General features: G+C 46.1%; 3 protein-coding genes across 4 annotated transcripts; 1 reads left to right on the forward strand and 2 right to left on the reverse strand.

Moving 5' to 3' along the window:
* Positions 1–288: 288 nt before the first annotated feature.
* On the reverse strand, positions 289–3121 carry LOC127592844 (kelch-like protein 34). Its single transcript, XM_052053838.1, has one exon. The coding sequence runs from the start codon at positions 3119–3121 to the stop codon at positions 1346–1348; it is 1776 nt and encodes a 591-aa protein (XP_051909798.1). The 3' UTR covers positions 289–1345.
* Positions 3122–4681: 1560 nt separating this feature from the next.
* smpx (small muscle protein X-linked) lies at positions 4682–9552 on the reverse strand. The gene is made up of 5 exons (XM_052053876.1): positions 9399–9552; positions 7886–7934; positions 6016–6102; positions 5660–5861; positions 4682–5490 (listed from the first exon to the last, which is right to left on the reverse strand). Exons 2-4 carry the CDS (start codon positions 7919–7921, stop codon positions 5706–5708), a joined length of 279 nt encoding a protein of 92 aa, XP_051909836.1. The 5' UTR covers positions 7922–7934; positions 9399–9552; the 3' UTR covers positions 4682–5490; positions 5660–5705.
* Positions 9553–10873: 1321 nt separating this feature from the next.
* mbtps2 (membrane-bound transcription factor peptidase, site 2) lies at positions 10874–16809 on the forward strand. Of its 2 annotated transcripts, none has more exons than XM_052053857.1 (11): positions 10874–11168; positions 11779–11927; positions 12080–12218; positions 12349–12452; positions 12643–12770; positions 13528–13646; positions 13725–13905; positions 14344–14441; positions 14523–14721; positions 15156–15231; positions 15422–16809. In XM_052053857.1, the coding sequence occupies exons 1-11, from the start codon at positions 11094–11096 to the stop codon at positions 15642–15644; spliced, it is 1491 nt and encodes a 496-aa protein (XP_051909817.1). In that variant the 5' UTR covers positions 10874–11093; the 3' UTR covers positions 15645–16809. The 2 variants fall into 2 exon arrangements, with proteins under 2 accessions (XP_051909817.1, XP_051909818.1); XM_052053858.1 differs by having other exon boundaries at positions 14526–14721.
* Positions 16810–17636: the final 827 nt, after the last annotated feature.

Consider the following 17636-nt stretch of genomic DNA (forward strand, 5'->3'; position numbering starts at 1 on the left):
TTTAAAGCACCTGATTTTCTTCGTCTTTTTTTTAAAAGAGTGTCAAGATAACCAAATGCCGAAATTAATATGATTATGACGACAGAAAAAAATATTTATGTGTGTGTTCTGTTGGACGATGCGGGTGGATCAATAAAGTTTGGTTGTATGGCCGACCGTCTATTTTGGTTGTGCCCAGTGGGCATCTGATGTCAATATCAATATCATATAAAAATCGAATCTTCAACATCAAATTGATGTCAGATGAGCACGGCATAAACATTTCTGCAAGGCAAAAAATGAGGACGATTCATATTTGCACTGGTTTATTTGAATATTTATTGTAGAAAGTTGTTTCGTGTTTTTTTTTCCCTCCATGTTGCAGCTTCATCAAAACCAAAAGTAAAAAAAAAAATACATGAATTCTATCTTGAAGTTCAATCAATAATCGCTTCTAAATTCTCATTGCATGTTCGTTTTCTTCTATACCTTCGCTTACAAATTCAGCCGGCGTTTCCCCGCTAAATCTCCTCACCTTGTCCTCACCTCGTCCTTAAACATTCCCGCTTCCCCTCGGCTCATCTTAAGCCGGGGATACGCTGTGCGGTTTTTAGATTTGTTGTACCCTCTCACACTGCAAGACTAAACCGCTCGCAATGGAAAGTCAACGCCTGTGCTTTTGGGTCTGTACTGTTGCCCTCCAGTCCTGTAGATGGCAGCAGTGCACATTTCTAGCTGTTTGTCAACTGAGACAAAAATACTTTTTGAACACGTCTGTCTGTCGTCTCGAGCTGGGTAATCCAGTTCTTGGTTTATTCGTACTTTGATTTGGAACGGTACTTGGGCCGCAACTGATGACGTCTCAAGAGATCACCAAAAAAGGCCAAGTGAGCGACGCCTTTAGCTTACCTGGTACCTACATTGTGATGGAAAACTTATTTCCTGGTCTTTTTTGGTGGTGAATGAAAGAATTTACCATCGTAGGTACCAAAAACGTCTTCCGAGCACTTTGTGAAGGAAAAATCTCTTTTAGCAGACCTCACGTCAGGGGAGAATTGCCCAGGAAAGTCTTTTAGACATTCCTTAGTTGGGCCTTTGCTGACTTTAACTCATTCAGTACCAGTCAATTCTGGACCAAGTCTGAAGAGACGTTTAAAAACGTCTTTGGGAGTGAATGAGTTTTTAATCAAACGGGGACGACATTGTCGAATTCTGAACAGGCTAAATTTCCAGAGTTTATCCCCGGCTACGGTATCTTCACTCAGGACTGAGACGACAAACTGACTGGAGCTTAGTTCAGCTAGCTAGCTCCTAATCTTAGCATTAAAATGTGCATGAAACACGACAGACCCAACTGTTGTGTCTTTTAGTCAGGCATCGGTAGTAACGTGCACTCGGTTCCTGTGAGGGGTCTTGGCAGCTGACAGATTTCCCTCCAGTGGTCTTTCTTGGGTTTGTACTCCAGCACGCTCTTCAGGACCACCTCCTGCCCGTTGCTCCACTTCCTCCCACCAAACACCAGGATGCTCCCACTCGGCATCGCCGCCATCCCGTAGCTGAAGGAAGCGGGGTGTAGCGGCCTGAGGCGAGTCCAATGGTCCGCTCCTGGATCGTAGCGCTCGATATCGCAATAGGGCTCGTACATCCCCAGTAGGGCGTAAAGGTAACCGTGGACGCTCGCCAGGCGATGCCCGAACCTGCCAATGGACATGGGTGCCACTTTCTGCCAGAGTCTACTCACACCGTCCCAGCACAGAACTTCCTTTCTGCTTTGGCTCTGGCCCGGGACCAGGTCAACGATGCTGTTGTCCGGGAGACCACCTGACACGTAAATTTTCTGTTCGAGCACGGCGCTCGCGTGACCGTGGAGCGGTCCGGGCATTGGTTGTCCCCGCCGCCAAGTGCCTGCCTCCAAGTCATAAAACTCCACGGAAGCCAACGTGGCGTGTGCGTTGCCGTCGGCGGTTGTGTGTTGTCCGCCAATGGCGTAGATGGAGTCGTCGGTGGCGCAGCAGGTGAACTTGGTTCTCTTCTGAAGCATGGACTCCACCTGCTGCCAACACTCAAAGCGGGGGTCGTACCTCCAAACCTGATTGGAGGTTTCCGCGACGACCGGTTTGCCGTCTGCCTTGCTCACCACCTCCCCGCCCACTACGAAGAGGAAGCCACCCAAGGAGCACACGCAGTGGTTCCTTAGTCTCTGCGGCAGGTAGGTCCTAAGGGACCCAAACGTCCTGGTTTTCGGATTGAACATCAACACCTGCTGCTCCGGATGATTTGGACTCGAGCTGCCGCCGACAAGTACTACACGAACGGCCGCCCTGAGCGTGGACTGTTTGTTCTGCTTGATTGGCCTTGCCGAACCCGTTCTGTGGTACTCCAGTGCCCTCGTCACCTGGCTCCTGATCAAAGGTGTGCCCATGGCTTTGCTGGCGTGGCTCAGGTGCGCAAGATCGTCCGGAGCGATCAATCCGAAGCGCAAGCGGCTTAGCAACTGGTTGGATTGCAGCAGCGGGAGAGGCCCGTTCTCACCCAACCAATCCAGTGCCAGCTTGACGAGCTCCACCTCCTTTACCGCTGGAATTTCATCAGCGTCCAGCACCGTCATCAGCGACTGGATGTTCAAGCCCAGGAGGTCGCCCCGTCTCTCTTGCAGAAGAACGGCCATCTCCGCGGCGATACTGTAGTTGGCCGCTTCCAACACGTCGGTAAGCGCATGGTACTCTGCTAAGTTAGCGTAGCAGCAGCAGTTCTCCGCGCTGAGCTCATCCGTGATGTAGCGTTCGCATATGGCAACAGCCGTGTCCACTTGCAGGTACCTCGCCGCCTCCAAAACATCAGGAAGTGTGCTCTCGGACACCCTGAGCCAACCGGAGTACAGGAAGTCTAAGATGACATCTAACCCTACAGGCGTTAGCGCCGGGAGCCTGATGCTGCACGCTAATCTCTCCGTCGTAGCTTCCCCGAATAGAGCCCAAAAATAATCGCTGGAACTGGCCAGGAGGGCCCGGTGGCACGGGAAGGAGACCCCCTCGGTCTCGAGCACCACGTCGCACATCCTCCCGGCCGAGCGAAGACGCTGGAAGCGGTCGAGCAGCTCGGTCCTGTGGCACGAGCTGTAAAGGATGGAGTAGCTATCCATTCTCTCCAAAAAAAATAACGATCAATTCCTACCGTGTTATTCTTCTGGCTTCCTGGTCGCCGTAGCATGCGTGCTAAAAAGTGACAAGAAAGTCAACCGATGACCGCCTCAAAGTCGGACCCTCCAACAATCTCCTGTCTGATTCGTGATGTCCTGAATCTGAACCTTCGCTTTTTGTCCGCTGCCTTTTGGTCTGCGCCTTGGGTGGGAGTAGGACCCAAATACCACACACCCACATGCACGCTCAGTCCTGCTGTACCACCTATAAAACAGACCCACCAAACCTCCTCCTGTGTTTCTCTGTGATGTTCCGAATGTGATCCGTCACTTTATGTCCGCTGCCCTTTGGTCTGCACCTGGGGTGGGAGTATCGGCCAAATACCACACGCACACATTGGCAGCCTGGCAGGCTTTAGTGTCAATCCCGACGGGTGAACTCATTGGTAAATACAGCTGCCCGTCTGAGTCCAAGGGCGCCGCGGCCGAGGCACTTAGGAGCTCTCATCGCCATGGCGACAGGAATAGAAAACAACTGACGCTTCGACCCTCGCTCGGCTCCAAACAGTCAGGCATCAAGACCTGTACCCGTTGGCCAAGATCGCCCGAGTGCCACGACAAGGGACGCTAAGCTCGTGCGCTTGTTTTGGTGCAGAGACCGCATCCCCCGTCTCGGATGTCAACGTGTTTATGGCCCGTTTGATTTATGGGCGGGCTTCTGAAAGTTGTTTGTGTGTTTTCGCTCCCGTCCGTCTGATGCTGAAAGACACGGTTGCAGTCACCCGCACGCGAGCGACTTGGTTTCATAGCGTGCCGCCCTCGGAGATGAACGTCCGCGTGCTTCTGCCCACGCTGCTAGGGTGTGCGTGCTTTCATTCCACTCGGAACATGAAAAGAACCATCGCGCCTCTTAGCGGCACGTTTTCTTCGTTCCCATACAAAGGCAGATTGTCCCATGTGGATGTTTATCATTGCACCCTGACCTGATGGAGGCTAAACTTAGCTACAGCTGCTCCGCATTGCTCCCCCTCTCTCTATTTGTGTGTGTGTGTGGCTTGGGAAGTGATGATGGATAGCGGGCCGATAAGAGAAGTACATTTGGATGGTACTTAAACACGGTGGATTTTGTGGCATAAGGAGGAGCTTAAGCCAACTCTTTTTGAACACAGTTAAATATACGTAACGCACTCTGGCTATATAACATTAGCGACCGTGCGCCTTATCATCCGATGCGCCTTATTGATGGATGAATATTCTGATTTCTTGGACGTAGTATTTGAAATATTCTGTAAAGCGCTTTGTTGCGGCTATATAAATAAAGCTGTATTGTATTGTACTCCCTTTAGTGTAGCTCCATCTAGTGGATGCCTAATGCAACCGCAGCCACTCTGGTAGCTTCTATTCTATGCACCTTATAATGCGGTGCGCCCTGTACATGAAAACGGTTTTAAAATAGGCCATTCATTGAAGGTGCGCCTTATACTCCGAAGCGCGGAAAATAATAATAATTGCACGGCGGCAAAAACTGATTGGTCCACGCTCACTTCTTTGGGATAATTAATACAATTAGAATAAAATGATTTATTGCCCCCGTGGATGAGAACAACACAAAAAGAATGCAAAAAAGTCGAACACGCTGACCTACAAGATATGACGTTGATGACCGTTGAATATTTTTCTAAGAACGGAGGAAGAAAGAGTCTCTTGTGGTTCATCTTCATAGACTGAAAAGGCCCACCCAAAAACTTGAGTTAGGCTTAACTCGCTCCATCTCCGCGACGGAAACGCATCACGTCGGTCTCTCGGTTGGGATCGCAGCGGATGAATTATGCTCGAGTTTAGCAGCAAGTCAACAACAACAGGCCAAACAAATTTGTTGATGTTATGATGCGATTGTGGTTTTGTAGCGCCGCCGCCGCCGCGGTAACCAGGAAGTGTCGTTCGTCCTTCGCCGCCACCTGGAAGCTCGTTCTAATGGACAAAAAATAATAATAATAATAATAATAATAAGACACCTTTACAAACATCTGAATGCTCATTTTTGATGTGGAATTCAATTCACGTACTTATTACATCACAGAGTCTTTCTTAATACTCGGCTGACCTTATTTAGTTGCAGCAGAGGGTCAAAACACACACTTTCATGTGACACGCTTGTTTTTTTTTTTGGGGAGCTACAAATAGCACCTGACTCAGCCTGGCCTGCCGCACAACGTGAAGCAAGTGGAACAGACCACACTGCTCCCGTGTGGAAAGGAACGTCACAGCAAACCCGTTTTTAGCTTATTATTGAAACCCTATGGGTCACTTTTGTCCAGTTTTGACACTTGACAAAAAAGATTTCAAAATGCCATACTGAGGCTGTTTATATGCTCCTCCTAAACTGGATTTTAGATTCACCAATGAAATTGGTTTTGCTTAACTCATTCAGTACCAGCCAATTCTGGACCAAGTCTGAAAAGACGTTTAAAAACGTCTTTGGGAGTGAATGAGTTAACGGTGGATTTGAAATGCTCTGGAGAACTGTCGTTGTGCCCCCACCGCATTTGCACTTGATTCTCGCAGAAATGTGCTGCTGACCTTTACGTTATTCTTTGGTGACCCATCGTAATTCGCTCTTGACGTTCTGGAGCTCCGACAGGTTGACGGCTGGTCCTGGCAATTTGACGGCGCCGGGCAAAATCTTTTTTTCTTCCTGCGCCGTGTGCGTGGCGTCGGTCGGCTGTTCCGTCGGCGAGTGGGCCTGGGGTGCGGGAGGAATGTAATCAGATTACTGTGCGCCTGGAAGAATGTTTGCGGCATCCAAATAGGATTGTTCGGCCTCGGTGGAAGTTAGATCCAAGTTCAGAATATACTGAGCTAATATTTGTGTGTGTGTGTGTAATACATTGCCTGACCTCAGGTGTGTCTGCCATCTCCTCTCTCCTCCTCACAGGATGTCCCGCCCCCGGACGCAGAGCTCCCATCGGGATGTTCAGATTAGCCTGACGGACAGCAAGAATGAGCCAATAAGAAACTGAGGTGTGTGTGTGTGTGCGTGTGTGTGTCAGCAGTCCTACACCTAAAAGGAGCTCGTGTCTGAGCGTCTCCAATTTGGCTTGGATGCGTTTGCGCGCGTCCATCAACGCGTGCGCAGTGTGACATTGTGAAAAGTGTTGCGACACGCGGGTTGGCTCACAGACGTTTTTTCTTATTCCTGTTTCGCGTCGGATGGAAGAAAGTCTTCCGAAGTCCATCCGCTGCATGTTTGCTTCAATTTATTCCACGTGCCGTTCGCGATCGTCGCTTAACATTCCGCCGGGGTGCAACCAAAGATGAACGGAGTCAAATGAACGCTGAAGGAAAATGACTTTGGGCCTTTAGGGTTGCTCATGGCAACACGTTTGATACAATTAAACGTACACGTGTTGTTGTTTTTTTTTTAGCTAAATAATTTGATCAAAAGGATACACTTGACAACCTGTTGCTTGTCTTGCCTAAATTAGCTTAAAAAGCTAGCGAAAGAGCTGCCCTGACAGCATTGATTTTATTTCCCTTGTGAATGCAGAACTTCATCAGCAATACACCAAATGCCATATTTTTTTTGGTCAACTTGGCCAATAATTGTTTACAAGCGATTAAAACGTCGATCGGGCGAACCCCCGTGTATTCAAATTTTGCCTTCCTGCCATCTTGTGTGTGGCATCTTGTTGAAGTGAACTGCGGAGCTTCAGTTCGAAATCTACATCTGATAAAAGATGAGACTTTTGAAGAGATTTTAAATCATGTCGCCTTTAACCCTTTCAGGCACAGCGGTTACTACAGTGGACACAAATGGTGTCTTCAAGACAAATTTTTAGTGTTGATGTAATCGGCGCACACTTTTGCATCGTCGTCGTTTATTTACTGTGGCATCGTTCTTTCCGTACGACTAAAACGACTAAAACAAACGGACTAAAACTCATGGTTAGACGAGCAAACGAGCACAAGCGGACGGAAGGCGAGACGAGAAGCCATCACCAGTCATCCAAACGCGTCAAAACATGACGCGACGACACGTGCCGTCCAAACTCTTTGGAGATAATACATTGCCATACGCGCTCTGCCTCGAAGAAACGCTGTTGCACTAAAAACTCTGAAAGCCTCTTTGCAACTCAATGTACAGTTTGCGAGTCGATGTGTTCTTGCCTTCGCTAATAAAGACTTAAACGCAAACACACTGACTGTTTTCTTTGAATACAATCACTGTGTTGAGTATTTAATTAATGAATTTATTTCTTAAGGGGTGGAGGGGGGTTGGTTTGTTTCTTCTTGTGATTTACTTAACGCTTAACTCATTCATTTTTTCATACTGCTGTTTGCTGCCGTATCTCCCTGTCCTTGATTTGGTGTGTGTGTGTGTTGGGGTGGGGGTGGGGTCGGGTGGGGGGGGGGGGATGTTCAGGGTAGCCCAATGCCCCAATTTGTTTTCAATAATCCTAAATGAGAGTAGCCAGAGATTGATAGAACGATATATCGCCAACATGAAATCTGCCTAGCAACAAGTGATGAGGTTAAACGGAGTGACCAGGAAAAAAAACATTTGATAAATTGATTGATTGATTGATTGATTGAGTTTGCTCAATTAGTCTAATATTTTAATCACTTTGGAAGCATGAAATCTGCCTAGCAACAAGTGATTCCAGAACATATATACTGTACCGGATTTTTATATACATATATATACATATAGATTTTTAATTATTGTAAAGGACATACAGACACACTCCTTTTTTTTTTTTTTTTTACCTGCAGGGCCTTTACGTTGGACGAACGTTTCGACATAATCACCTCTGACCTGTAGGATGCACAGAGAGAATATACAGTAGACATTGAGCTCTGGCTTTGTGACAGTGCGGATATGGGTGCGCATTGCTATCGCGAGCTTTCTCCGTCCCGGGATAGCATTTCAGTTGCCAAGCGACCGCCCCGCACATAGCGGCAGCTATAGAGGAACTGCCGTGTGCATCATTGATGAGAGGATGGGGAGACCAAACAATGAAAGAGCTCAGTTTCGGCACACCGGGTCAGGACACTTTCTTTGAATTTATTCGGCCATGCTGTATACAACACATGGACTAAAATAATGAGATAATCAATTATCCAATGAGAAATTTCACCACAGCCTTTTTTTTGGCTCTGAGTTGTGTACTTATAAAAAAAAAAAAACATTTTGGACAATTGTATGTTATCAGCTAAGTGGGAAGTCTTTCGCGAATTTCCTTTTCTGTTCCCAGTGCACAAAGAAAGAGCCAAAAAAAAAAAAAAAAAGGGATTCTTGGATGAGTTTGGTAATAAAGAACACACGCACATGCTTCCAAAATCTAGTAGAGAATCTTCCCAGATGAATCGAAGCTGTTACAGCTGCAAACTCTCAATGGCGAACTTCCTGTAGTTGTCCAAATACTTTTGTATTGACTGTTTTGCTAAAAATGTTCTTTTCATCTCAGCCATGCAGCACATTTTAAAAAGTATTTTTTTCCCCGAAGTTTATACAAAAGGCTATTTTAGAGTACGAACACCTGCTCAAGCAAATGTGTCAATCAAAAGTGAACTTTCCACTTTTGATTGAATATAGATGAGTAACTTGAGTTCTTAAATACTCAGCTCAGAAGTCCTCAGCTGACTTGGTAAAAACATTTAGTCATGACACAAATACAATGTGAATTGAATTGATCATTGTGCTAGTTGCTCTTCACAGAGGATACAGAATCCATGCCTTTGCAAAAAATTTTTTTGCCCCACTATTTGAGTTGTTTCCAGGTTTGAGGGTACCGCTACATAAATGATAGTTTCGTTGGCCGGTCTATGGATGTTAGCATTGTTTGTTAGCATTAAGCGACATTGGACTAGCCTAAGGCAAAGCTACGGGGTTGTTGTGTTTAGTTTAAAAGTAAAACCCGCACCTGCACACACATGAACCGGCGTGTAATCGTAGACGTTTCCATGCCCTATTTATCTTATCAAGCTGTGGCTTTTTTGGGGGTGGGGGGAGGGCAGCAGAAAGGCTCTCGCTCGCTGGGTTTCCAGGGTGCTGTTTGGTACCACAACAATACACACTCATCGCACACTTTGCCGCCCTTGACACGACACAGACGTACACACACATACTGTACACGTGAAATAATCCTCATGATGACCTTCATATGTTTTTTTTTTAATGTTCCCCAAATGACTTGTATGTTTATTTCTAATCCAAGAAATACCGCTAAGAACCGCCACTGATGCCAAGACGAGACAACACAAACTAGACGCAACGTACCTGCTGACGACACAAAAGTTGTATTGACTGAAGGCTGACTTTATGCGCACATGGGTGGACTCTTACACTTCCCATCAACCTCCTTCTCGCACTTTCTCTCTCTCTCTCTCTCCCCACCTCCTCACTCTTCCCTCCTGCCTCAAAGTGGCGGCAGGATTCCGCTCATATCTGGGATTTGTTCTCACTATAAATAGAAGAGTGATACACAGAAGGGACCTGCTTCGCATCTGCACACACACACGGTCACACTTGGAGACCAGATAGTCCAACAGGGCCACTCGCTTGCATTCGAATATGTCTTCATTGAAGTTTGTGAGCCCCCCAGAGAGTACAAACAGTTCTGGTAAAACCAGACTTCATTGACAAAAATGATGATTTAAAGCTCGGATCCCATTGAAAGACAACCTAGGATGCCCTGAAGCTTAAAATGGCACCGGCCTAGTTCTGCATGGACACACACTTCTGTATCGGCTCACGTGCGCACACACATGCATAACGTTGGCGCAGTCATCCACGGTGGTGGCATAAGTGAAGGTGTGTGGATGTTGTGTGTGCCCTCTTACCTCCTTGCTGCTCCGCTCTCTATGAGGTCCTCCTCGGCTACCTGACCTGTTTCCGCCTGTTCCCATTCGCTGAGAGAGACACCGAAGCTCCTCCTCTAATTCCAGTGTGAAACAAGAAGAATTTGTGTCAAAGAATACTTTATTTCTTTATTTGTTTGCTTATTCATATTGCAACTAAAATACTGTTAAGCACCCTGAGATCAGGGCTAGGTCAAGTTTCGTGCTCAAGGGCCATATTTTATTTTTTATAATAATATATGTGTTGCAATAATAATGTAATGGTTCATTTTATTTTTAATATTTTTTATTCATTAATTTATTACGTTTTCTGAATCTATGGGCCATATTATGCCCCCATCCCCGGCTTGGATATTAAAATATGTAATCGTCATTTAATTCTTTTTGAATACATTTGCAGTGCACTCTTGAAAACAAACAAATATTAATTTTGTTTCCGAGCCGCTTGATCCTCACTAGGGTTGCGGGGGGGGGGTGCTGGAGCCTATCCCAGCTGTCTTCGGGCAGTAGGCGGGGGACACCCTGAATCGGTTGCCAGCCAATCGCAGGGCAGACAGAAACGGACAACCATTCGCACTCACACTCACACCTAGGGACAACTTAGAGTGTTCAATCAGCCTGCCATGCATATTTTTGGAATGTGGGAGGAAACCAGAGCACCCGGAGAAAACCCACGCCAGCCCGGGGAGAACATGCAAACTCCACACAGGGAGGCCGGAGCTGGAATCGAACCCGGTACCTCTGCACTGTGAAGCCGACGTGCTAACCACTGGGCTACCGGGCCGCCCTAATTTTGTTTCCGCTAAAGTCAAATACATTTCCGAATGTAGTACCGCCGTTCGACTCCTGAGGGCAATAGCGACCTAATCGTCTGCACTCTTATCTTGACCGAAGAAGAAAAGGAACCCCGCAACCCGGAAATGTATACCAACCGTGTTTCAGTTTTCATCTCCTGACTCTTAGCAATATACCAGGGTTAGAATGGAGAACTTTTGAGACCTAGGGAGGTTTTCTCGTTGTCCTTAGACGCAAGTGCGGTGGTCGGACGCGTGGCAGGAGAGCCATGGAGGTGGCGAAGTACGTTTAATTGTCGGGACGGAGCTGCCGATGCACGATGATCCCTGTGTCACTGCTGGTGTGCGTGCTGGCTGGCTGGTGCGCCGTGTACCTAGCGGACACACTGCTCCGGGTAAAACAACAAAACAAAACGACTTTTATTTGCGCTCTTAAATACGACGTGGCCGCCACTGCGAGCTCTGAATTCAAACAGAAAACACCAACGGGAGACAAGCTTACCAGATAAGAAAGCTGCTTCGACCAAAAATACTCACGGTCGGTAATTAAGTTGTCGATAGGTACTCGCATGAACGCAGAACTGATTCAACTCATTTACTTAAAAACAACAGACCCTGACATGTATACAAGCTCATTTATTCAAACTGCGCGCGAAATTGATTCTCATTTTTATACCCTAGAGGTATAAAAAGGAACAAGATTCAGGTATAGAAACCTGAAAATGTGATTTAATTTGTTACTCTCTGGCTGGACTAACCCAATATTATATAAAAAGGGTGGTCAAGACAGCCAAAATGTACAATTTATTAATATATGTATACACCTGAATTTGGAAATGACAAAGTCAAACAAAAATCCAAGCATGTGTGATTATCATTATATTTGCATGAACAGCCAAAAATGGTTCAAAAGAGGATGCAAAGTTGACAAGAGAGGCCAGCGAAGAGCCCAGTGGGTTCGTTCATCTGATGTCATTACAATTAAAAAGTTAAATTGTCTTGCAGTCGTCACAGACGCATCGGTTTGGCTATGAGTCCTGGCTGGCCAGACGAGGTCTGATGCTGTCCCCGTTCCATGTGAGGTGGCAGACGACCATTTTCAACCGGCTGTTTGCATACTGCGCACGTATTCATCCGCGTGCGCTCTACCTGTGGTGAGTCACGAGCTGATTAGTCAGCAGGCATTGAGGCCAAGTGAGGCACTCAGACGTTTTGTGAGGTGCAATCCTGCCACTGACAGGACTGGTGTGTTACTGTATGGTCTTGTGCTATAAAAATAAACATCACCGGGGCGCATCTCCTCCAGGTTCAGCAGTGGTCTGGTGTTTGGTGTAGTGGCCATGCTGGCGTCGGTGGTGCTTCTGGTGAAGACGCTTCAGCAGACCCTTGCTCAGATGACCACAGACAATCCGCGCATCGGAGCGCAGCAGGCCCTGCAGGTGGTGGTACGTATCCTCAGAACCGGAATAGGGATTCATAAAGTAAGGACATGGTTCTTTCAACAGACCTTTGCAAATAAGCTTTTCTCCTACCATTTGAAATTTTGCTCTCAAAGAAAAAAATAATATTCTGCAGGTCCCTGGTGTCAACTTACCCACAAGTCATCTGGCGTACTTCTTCCTCGCTCTGTTGCTCAGCGGCGTCATACATGAGCTAGGCCACGCGGTGGCAGCACTGAGGTACACTCGTCTGTTGCCATGCCAACAAGCTAAAGTTCTTTAACTACCGGTAATTAACTAATTCATCATTTACTGGACTTTGAAGGACATTCTTGGCATTTCATGGGTCAACTATTTTGCATCTCAAATTTGTGAAAAGTCAATTCCATTTTTGCATCCACATTTGAAAGAGAGGCTCGTGTGCCCACAGGGAGCAGGTGCGCGTGAACGGCTTCGGCATGTTCGTGTTCGTGGTGTACCCCGGAGCCTTCGTGGACCTCTTCACCACGCACCTCAACATTGTGTCGCCCGCCCAGCAGTTGCGCATCTTCTGTGCCGGTGAGTTTATGGACGGGATTGCTTCAATTTCACTTCCACCAAATCACCTCAGCCTTCAATTCAGCAAATGAAAAGGAGGAAAGTTGGCACTGAATCGTACTCCAACTCAAAAGCATTTCTGTCCTCCGAAATGAAACTCTTTTGATCTTGTTTTGGAAATGTTGTCCCTAAAATTGCTTTGCAAAATGTGCGGTTGTAACTTAATTTACGCACTTAAATTGAAATGAATCGAAATAGCATTTATCCTGCACGTGGCTTTTGTTGGCTTATTATTATTCAAGCCTCCGGGGGGCAGCAAAGAGCAGCGAGTGAAGCTTTTCCCTGGGGTGAGTTATTTATTTATCCTCTGTGGTCTCAGCTGAGGTTTACTCAGCGTGCTTGTCACAACTGGATGTCTTTATTATTTACTCCCGTTGTGTCAAGCGCCACAACTTTTTAATGCTTTGTACATGTGCTCCAAATTCTCTTGCTGTTTTTTTTACCCCCTCCCCCGTAAGCAGCTGTATTGAATCCCAAAGGGGAGACGTTAAAAACAAAACACGCATCTTTATCCGAGAGCAAAGGAATCGTTTGCATTTTATAGTTAAAAGGCTGACAATGCTTTTCTTGTCTTAATTTTACGCAATTTACAAATGACTTGGCCCAACTGTTTATTTCTCAGAAATAAAAAATCAAAAGTGGCTTATGAGCTCAAATGTTTTACTGCTTTCTTCTCATAAACAAGTGAAAAGATGTTGTTTTTGTCTTCTTTCCTCAGGAGTGTGGCACAATTTTATGTTGTGCGTGCTGGCGTTGGCGTTCCTCTTTCTGTTGCCGCTTTTCCTGCTCCCGTTTTACTCGAGCGGCGGGGGGGCGCTGGTCACCGAGGTGGTGCAGGTCGGTGCGAAAATTCCCTCAATTTTCCAAGTGTTAGCATGACCGGGTTTAAGTGTGGACGTTTTGTGTGCGCGGCAGGGCTCGGCGGCCGACGGGCCAAGGGGCCTCTCGGTGGGGGATCTTGTGACGGGCCTGGAGGAGTGTCCCGTTGCGGTTGTGGAGGACTGGAACAGCTGCCTCTCTCACCTCGCTCACGCGCCACAGACGGGATACTGCGTGCCCGCCGCCAGCCTGCAGCCCAGTTGGGCCCACGGACGAGGTTCGTGTGTTCGTCACCTAAATTTGCTCAACACAACTCAACTTTATTGAAAAAGCACTTTCGGTGCCATCCAGGCTGTTATATCCTCCAGACAGAACAAAAGTGGCCTAAAGGAGAATTTGTCCTTTTTGCTTAGCCAGGACATAGATGTGACTGTCATCTATCTGCATAACAGTAAGAGGAAACCCTGTGCTTTCTGAAAATGGAACCCAGGGACAGCATAGAATGAAAACAGCAGGGGCTCTCAAATTCAACCCTGGGGAATACCGTGGGACAGAATGGGACTCAGAGCAACCAAGGCAAACACAAAACAACAACCATATTGTTTTCATCATCAGGGCTTGTTGAATTTCATAATTCTTTTAGATTTTTTTACACACGTAATTTTTAAGATGAAAAAATTTATGATTTTTGTACCTCAAAATGGATTTCTTGCAGCATTCAAGCGCCTGGACGGGACGATGGACTGCTGCAGCAACAATAGCCTGACGGACCTTTGCTTCTCTTACATCAAACCGCACACTTCTGAGAGAGAGGTCTCTCGCACACTCACACCCCTTCATTCACATCCTTTGAATTCAGTGTCATGTTTGGATTTTGAACTCCATTTCTGTCAGCAGTATGCCTGTATGCCGGTGCGCAAAATGGTGACGGGCACGCAGGTGTGCCGCAGCGACCGCGACTGCGACGCCGAAGGCGGCCCCGGCGTCTGCGTGACTCCCTCCCTGCAGAACCAGACCCGCTTCATCCGGGTGGCGCACCCACCTGAGGCCCACATGCTGTTTGTGGGCTACCCACCGCATCTCCAGCATGCCGGTATGAAGTTTCCCGTGTTATTTCAGTTTTTAACCTTGGCCGCACAGTAGCCTTTTGTGCAAATGTTTTAAATGACAAGCAAACCGGATAAATAATCTAGCTCTTGTTCTCACGACTATTCTTAAAAAAAGACAAAATATGAATAATAATGATTACTTATGTCTGTTTCATTTACTGCGGAAATAAGAGGTCGTTTTTACCTTGACCCCTCTAACACTTTTTTTTTCCATTGAGAAAATAATCATCCAGATCTGCACAAAAAATGTCATCAACAACCTTCATGTTGTTGTAACGGCTTTAAAAAAAGAATTAATATTCTTGTGTTATTTATGGAGAAATGAATAGTCTCCTGTAGCTTAAACAACCGCCAAAATTGACTCGTTTTACACTGACCAGAAAGTAACCCACACCCGCCACCCCCCTCCCTTCCTCAGTGAGTCTGACCAACTTTGTGCCTCGCGTTGGTTTCCTCCACTTTGACCTGCCCGTCTTCTTGGAGACATTCTGCAAGTATCCTTTTTTCTGTTGCATTCAAGAGACCTTTTTTTTTTTTTTTAAATAATAGGCACGAGCATACCCCTGGTGGTAGAAAGTTGATTGACAGCTGCTGACCCAAAATAAAAATCGATAGCCCAAAGTGAGAAAACTCTAACTCAAATATTTCGAGCTTGGATGTCCTTATCCATCCCCTGCCACCCAGGTACGTGTTTTCCCTTTCGGGCGCCTTGGCGGTGGTCAACTCGGTGCCGTGCTTCGCTCTGGATGGTCAGTGGATGCTCAATGCCTTGCTGGAGGCCACCCTGACGGGCCTGGTGCCGGACCGGCAGAAGCGCGAGCTGCTGGGCTTTTTCTTGCTGTTGGCCGGCAGCACCCTGCTGGCTGCCAACGTGGCGTTGGGTCTGTGGATGGTGACGGCGCGGTAACAAAGAAACTGAAATTGTGCCAGTTGGACCGGCAAACTGTGACGAGACTGCATTACTCCGGATGCCCTCCAGGTTTGCCTTTTAAGCTGTCACTCATCCACTTGAGACCAAAAAAAAGTGCACTCATAGTTGTTTACATCTGCTTGAACGATGTGAACTCATTATCATGTTTAATGAGGATGACCTGCTAATTTATACATGTATTGTTTTTTAAACTGGCACCAAGGATGTTAATTCTGGCTTTATGACTGGAGGTTGTTTTGCATCATATTTGACTGTTTGTGTACAAGTCCCTGTCAACACTTTTGGGTATGCAATGGCACCTTGAAAAATCACAGACACAAGCCACTGATAGGCCAAGATTATTTTCTCCCCCAATTTGACTTGTGAACGGTCACCATACGCGTGCTGTACGGTTGCCGGCGCCTCAATTCACTTCACCATAAGCTGCAGTTTGATAGATAGGAATTGTAAAGACAGTATTCTTGGGGTGGGGCTCAAAGTTGCTCATTGCCACTCTCCGCCGAATGCAACAGTAAAAAAAACAGAAAAATCATTCCATGTCACGTATTTTAAACAAACTACGTCGTCTCCGCTAGCTTAATGTTAACCCACACCAAGAAACGTGGGCTAACGGTTAGTAATGTGGCGGCGGTGTTAGTTTTTAAGCAACAGGCACCGAAAGATAACGTCACAACACTCAGCGGGATATATTCTTTATCTCCTGCGAAGAATAACTCCATATTAATGCCGCACTGAGAAGCAGAGAAAGGAGCTGACTCTCCACTACAATGTATCCATATGTCTGTCTTCTACTGGCCCCAGATGGCCAATGCAAACACCACCCCTGTATTAGATTTAATGGGCAAAAACAACAAAAAATAAACATATCTGTCAAGTTACAGTCAATTCAACAAACTGAATCAAGCGTTGCCAAATATTGCCAGCTCTCCTTTGAACGTGTAAAAATCCATTCCAATACACAAAATCTCAACAGTTCAGGTCGTCATTGCCAGAGTACACATTTGGAAACAGTTTTAGGCCCGGGATTGATTCCACAAACGGAAAAACGCCTTGACGGAAGTCTGCCCTCATTGAAGTCTGCGTGTACTGTGTTTTTTGCTGTTCAAAACCTGGAATAAAGTGCTGCCATTGTTTTCCAGTTGATGCGTGTGCACAGCTTTGACGCTCTCGGGTTTCACTTGATGGTGCTGCTTTCGGTGTGATTGATTGAAGTCTAAATATTTGTGCATCCTCCTGTTGACAGGTTTAAAAAAAAAAAGGAGGGGGAGAGATGAGGCCGCAGTTGAAGGATCCTGGTGTTTGTGTTGGAATAACATTTGAAGGCTGACTCCCTCCCAATCTTTGTGCATTTTTTACTTGTGTGTGTGTTTTTTTTTTTTTAATTTTCTCTTCTCGCCTGCGAAGTGTTTGGCCAAACAAGTACAAGAGGAGGAGGGCGCAAAGAAAACGAACAAAGTGTTGATGAAGCTTCTCAAATCTCAAGGTTGGCATCCTAAATGTTTCACCACACGTTTGGTTGTTTTCGAGTTGCCGTCTGCATCTATTCAATTTAAAATTGGTCGAGTGGCTGTCTCCCAAAAAACACCAATTTGAATAATACACCTGTGGGGAATAGAAAAATAGTGGACCAAAAATTTTGACTAAATTAGACAAAAAGAGCACTTCAATGACGGCACCCGTTTAAAGATGACGCACATTGTACATGATCATGTCAAAAGTATTAGACAACTCAACAACAACAAAAAAAAAATCATCTTACTGGACATAAATATGGGAACTAATATACAAAGAAATGAATCGGCTTATATCAATAAAAATATGACAAGAAATAAAATGGGGGGGGGGAAAAAGCAAAAATAATACACACATTGGATGAGAAATACAACAGTGTTACATGGAAAATTGAAAAATATGCGATTAAAAAACATGAAAAATATTAGTGTTTGGACATACAAAATCTGACAAAGT

This window comes from Hippocampus zosterae, chromosome 20, assembly GCF_025434085.1.
Source record: "Hippocampus zosterae strain Florida chromosome 20, ASM2543408v3, whole genome shotgun sequence".
In the NCBI taxonomy this organism is placed as follows: domain Eukaryota; kingdom Metazoa; phylum Chordata; class Actinopteri; order Syngnathiformes; family Syngnathidae; genus Hippocampus; species Hippocampus zosterae.

Excerpts from the sequence above, each read along its gene's own strand:
- LOC127592844 (XM_052053838.1), bottom strand. The coding sequence starts at position 3,121 with ATGGATAGCTACTCCATCCTTTACAGCTCGTGCCACAGGACCGAGCTG.
- smpx (XM_052053876.1), bottom strand. The coding sequence starts at position 7,921 with ATGTCGAAACGTTCGTCCAACGTAAAGGCCCTGCAG. Across the intron at positions 6,103-7,885 it reads CCAACGTAAAGGCCCTGCAG|GCTAATCTGAACATCCCGAT; the intron begins GTAAAAAAAAAA and ends GCTGTCCGTCAG. Across the intron at positions 5,862-6,015 it reads AGATGGCAGACACACCTGAG|GCCCACTCGCCGACGGAACA; the intron begins GTCAGGCAATGT and ends CCCGCACCCCAG.
- mbtps2 (XM_052053857.1), top strand. The coding sequence starts at position 11,094 with ATGATCCCTGTGTCACTGCTGGTGTGCGTGCTGGCTGGCTGGTGCGCC. Across the intron at positions 12,453-12,642 it reads CACGCGGTGGCAGCACTGAG|GGAGCAGGTGCGCGTGAACG; the intron begins GTACACTCGTCT and ends GTGTGCCCACAG. Across the intron at positions 12,771-13,527 it reads GTTGCGCATCTTCTGTGCCG|GAGTGTGGCACAATTTTATG; the intron begins GTGAGTTTATGG and ends TTCTTTCCTCAG.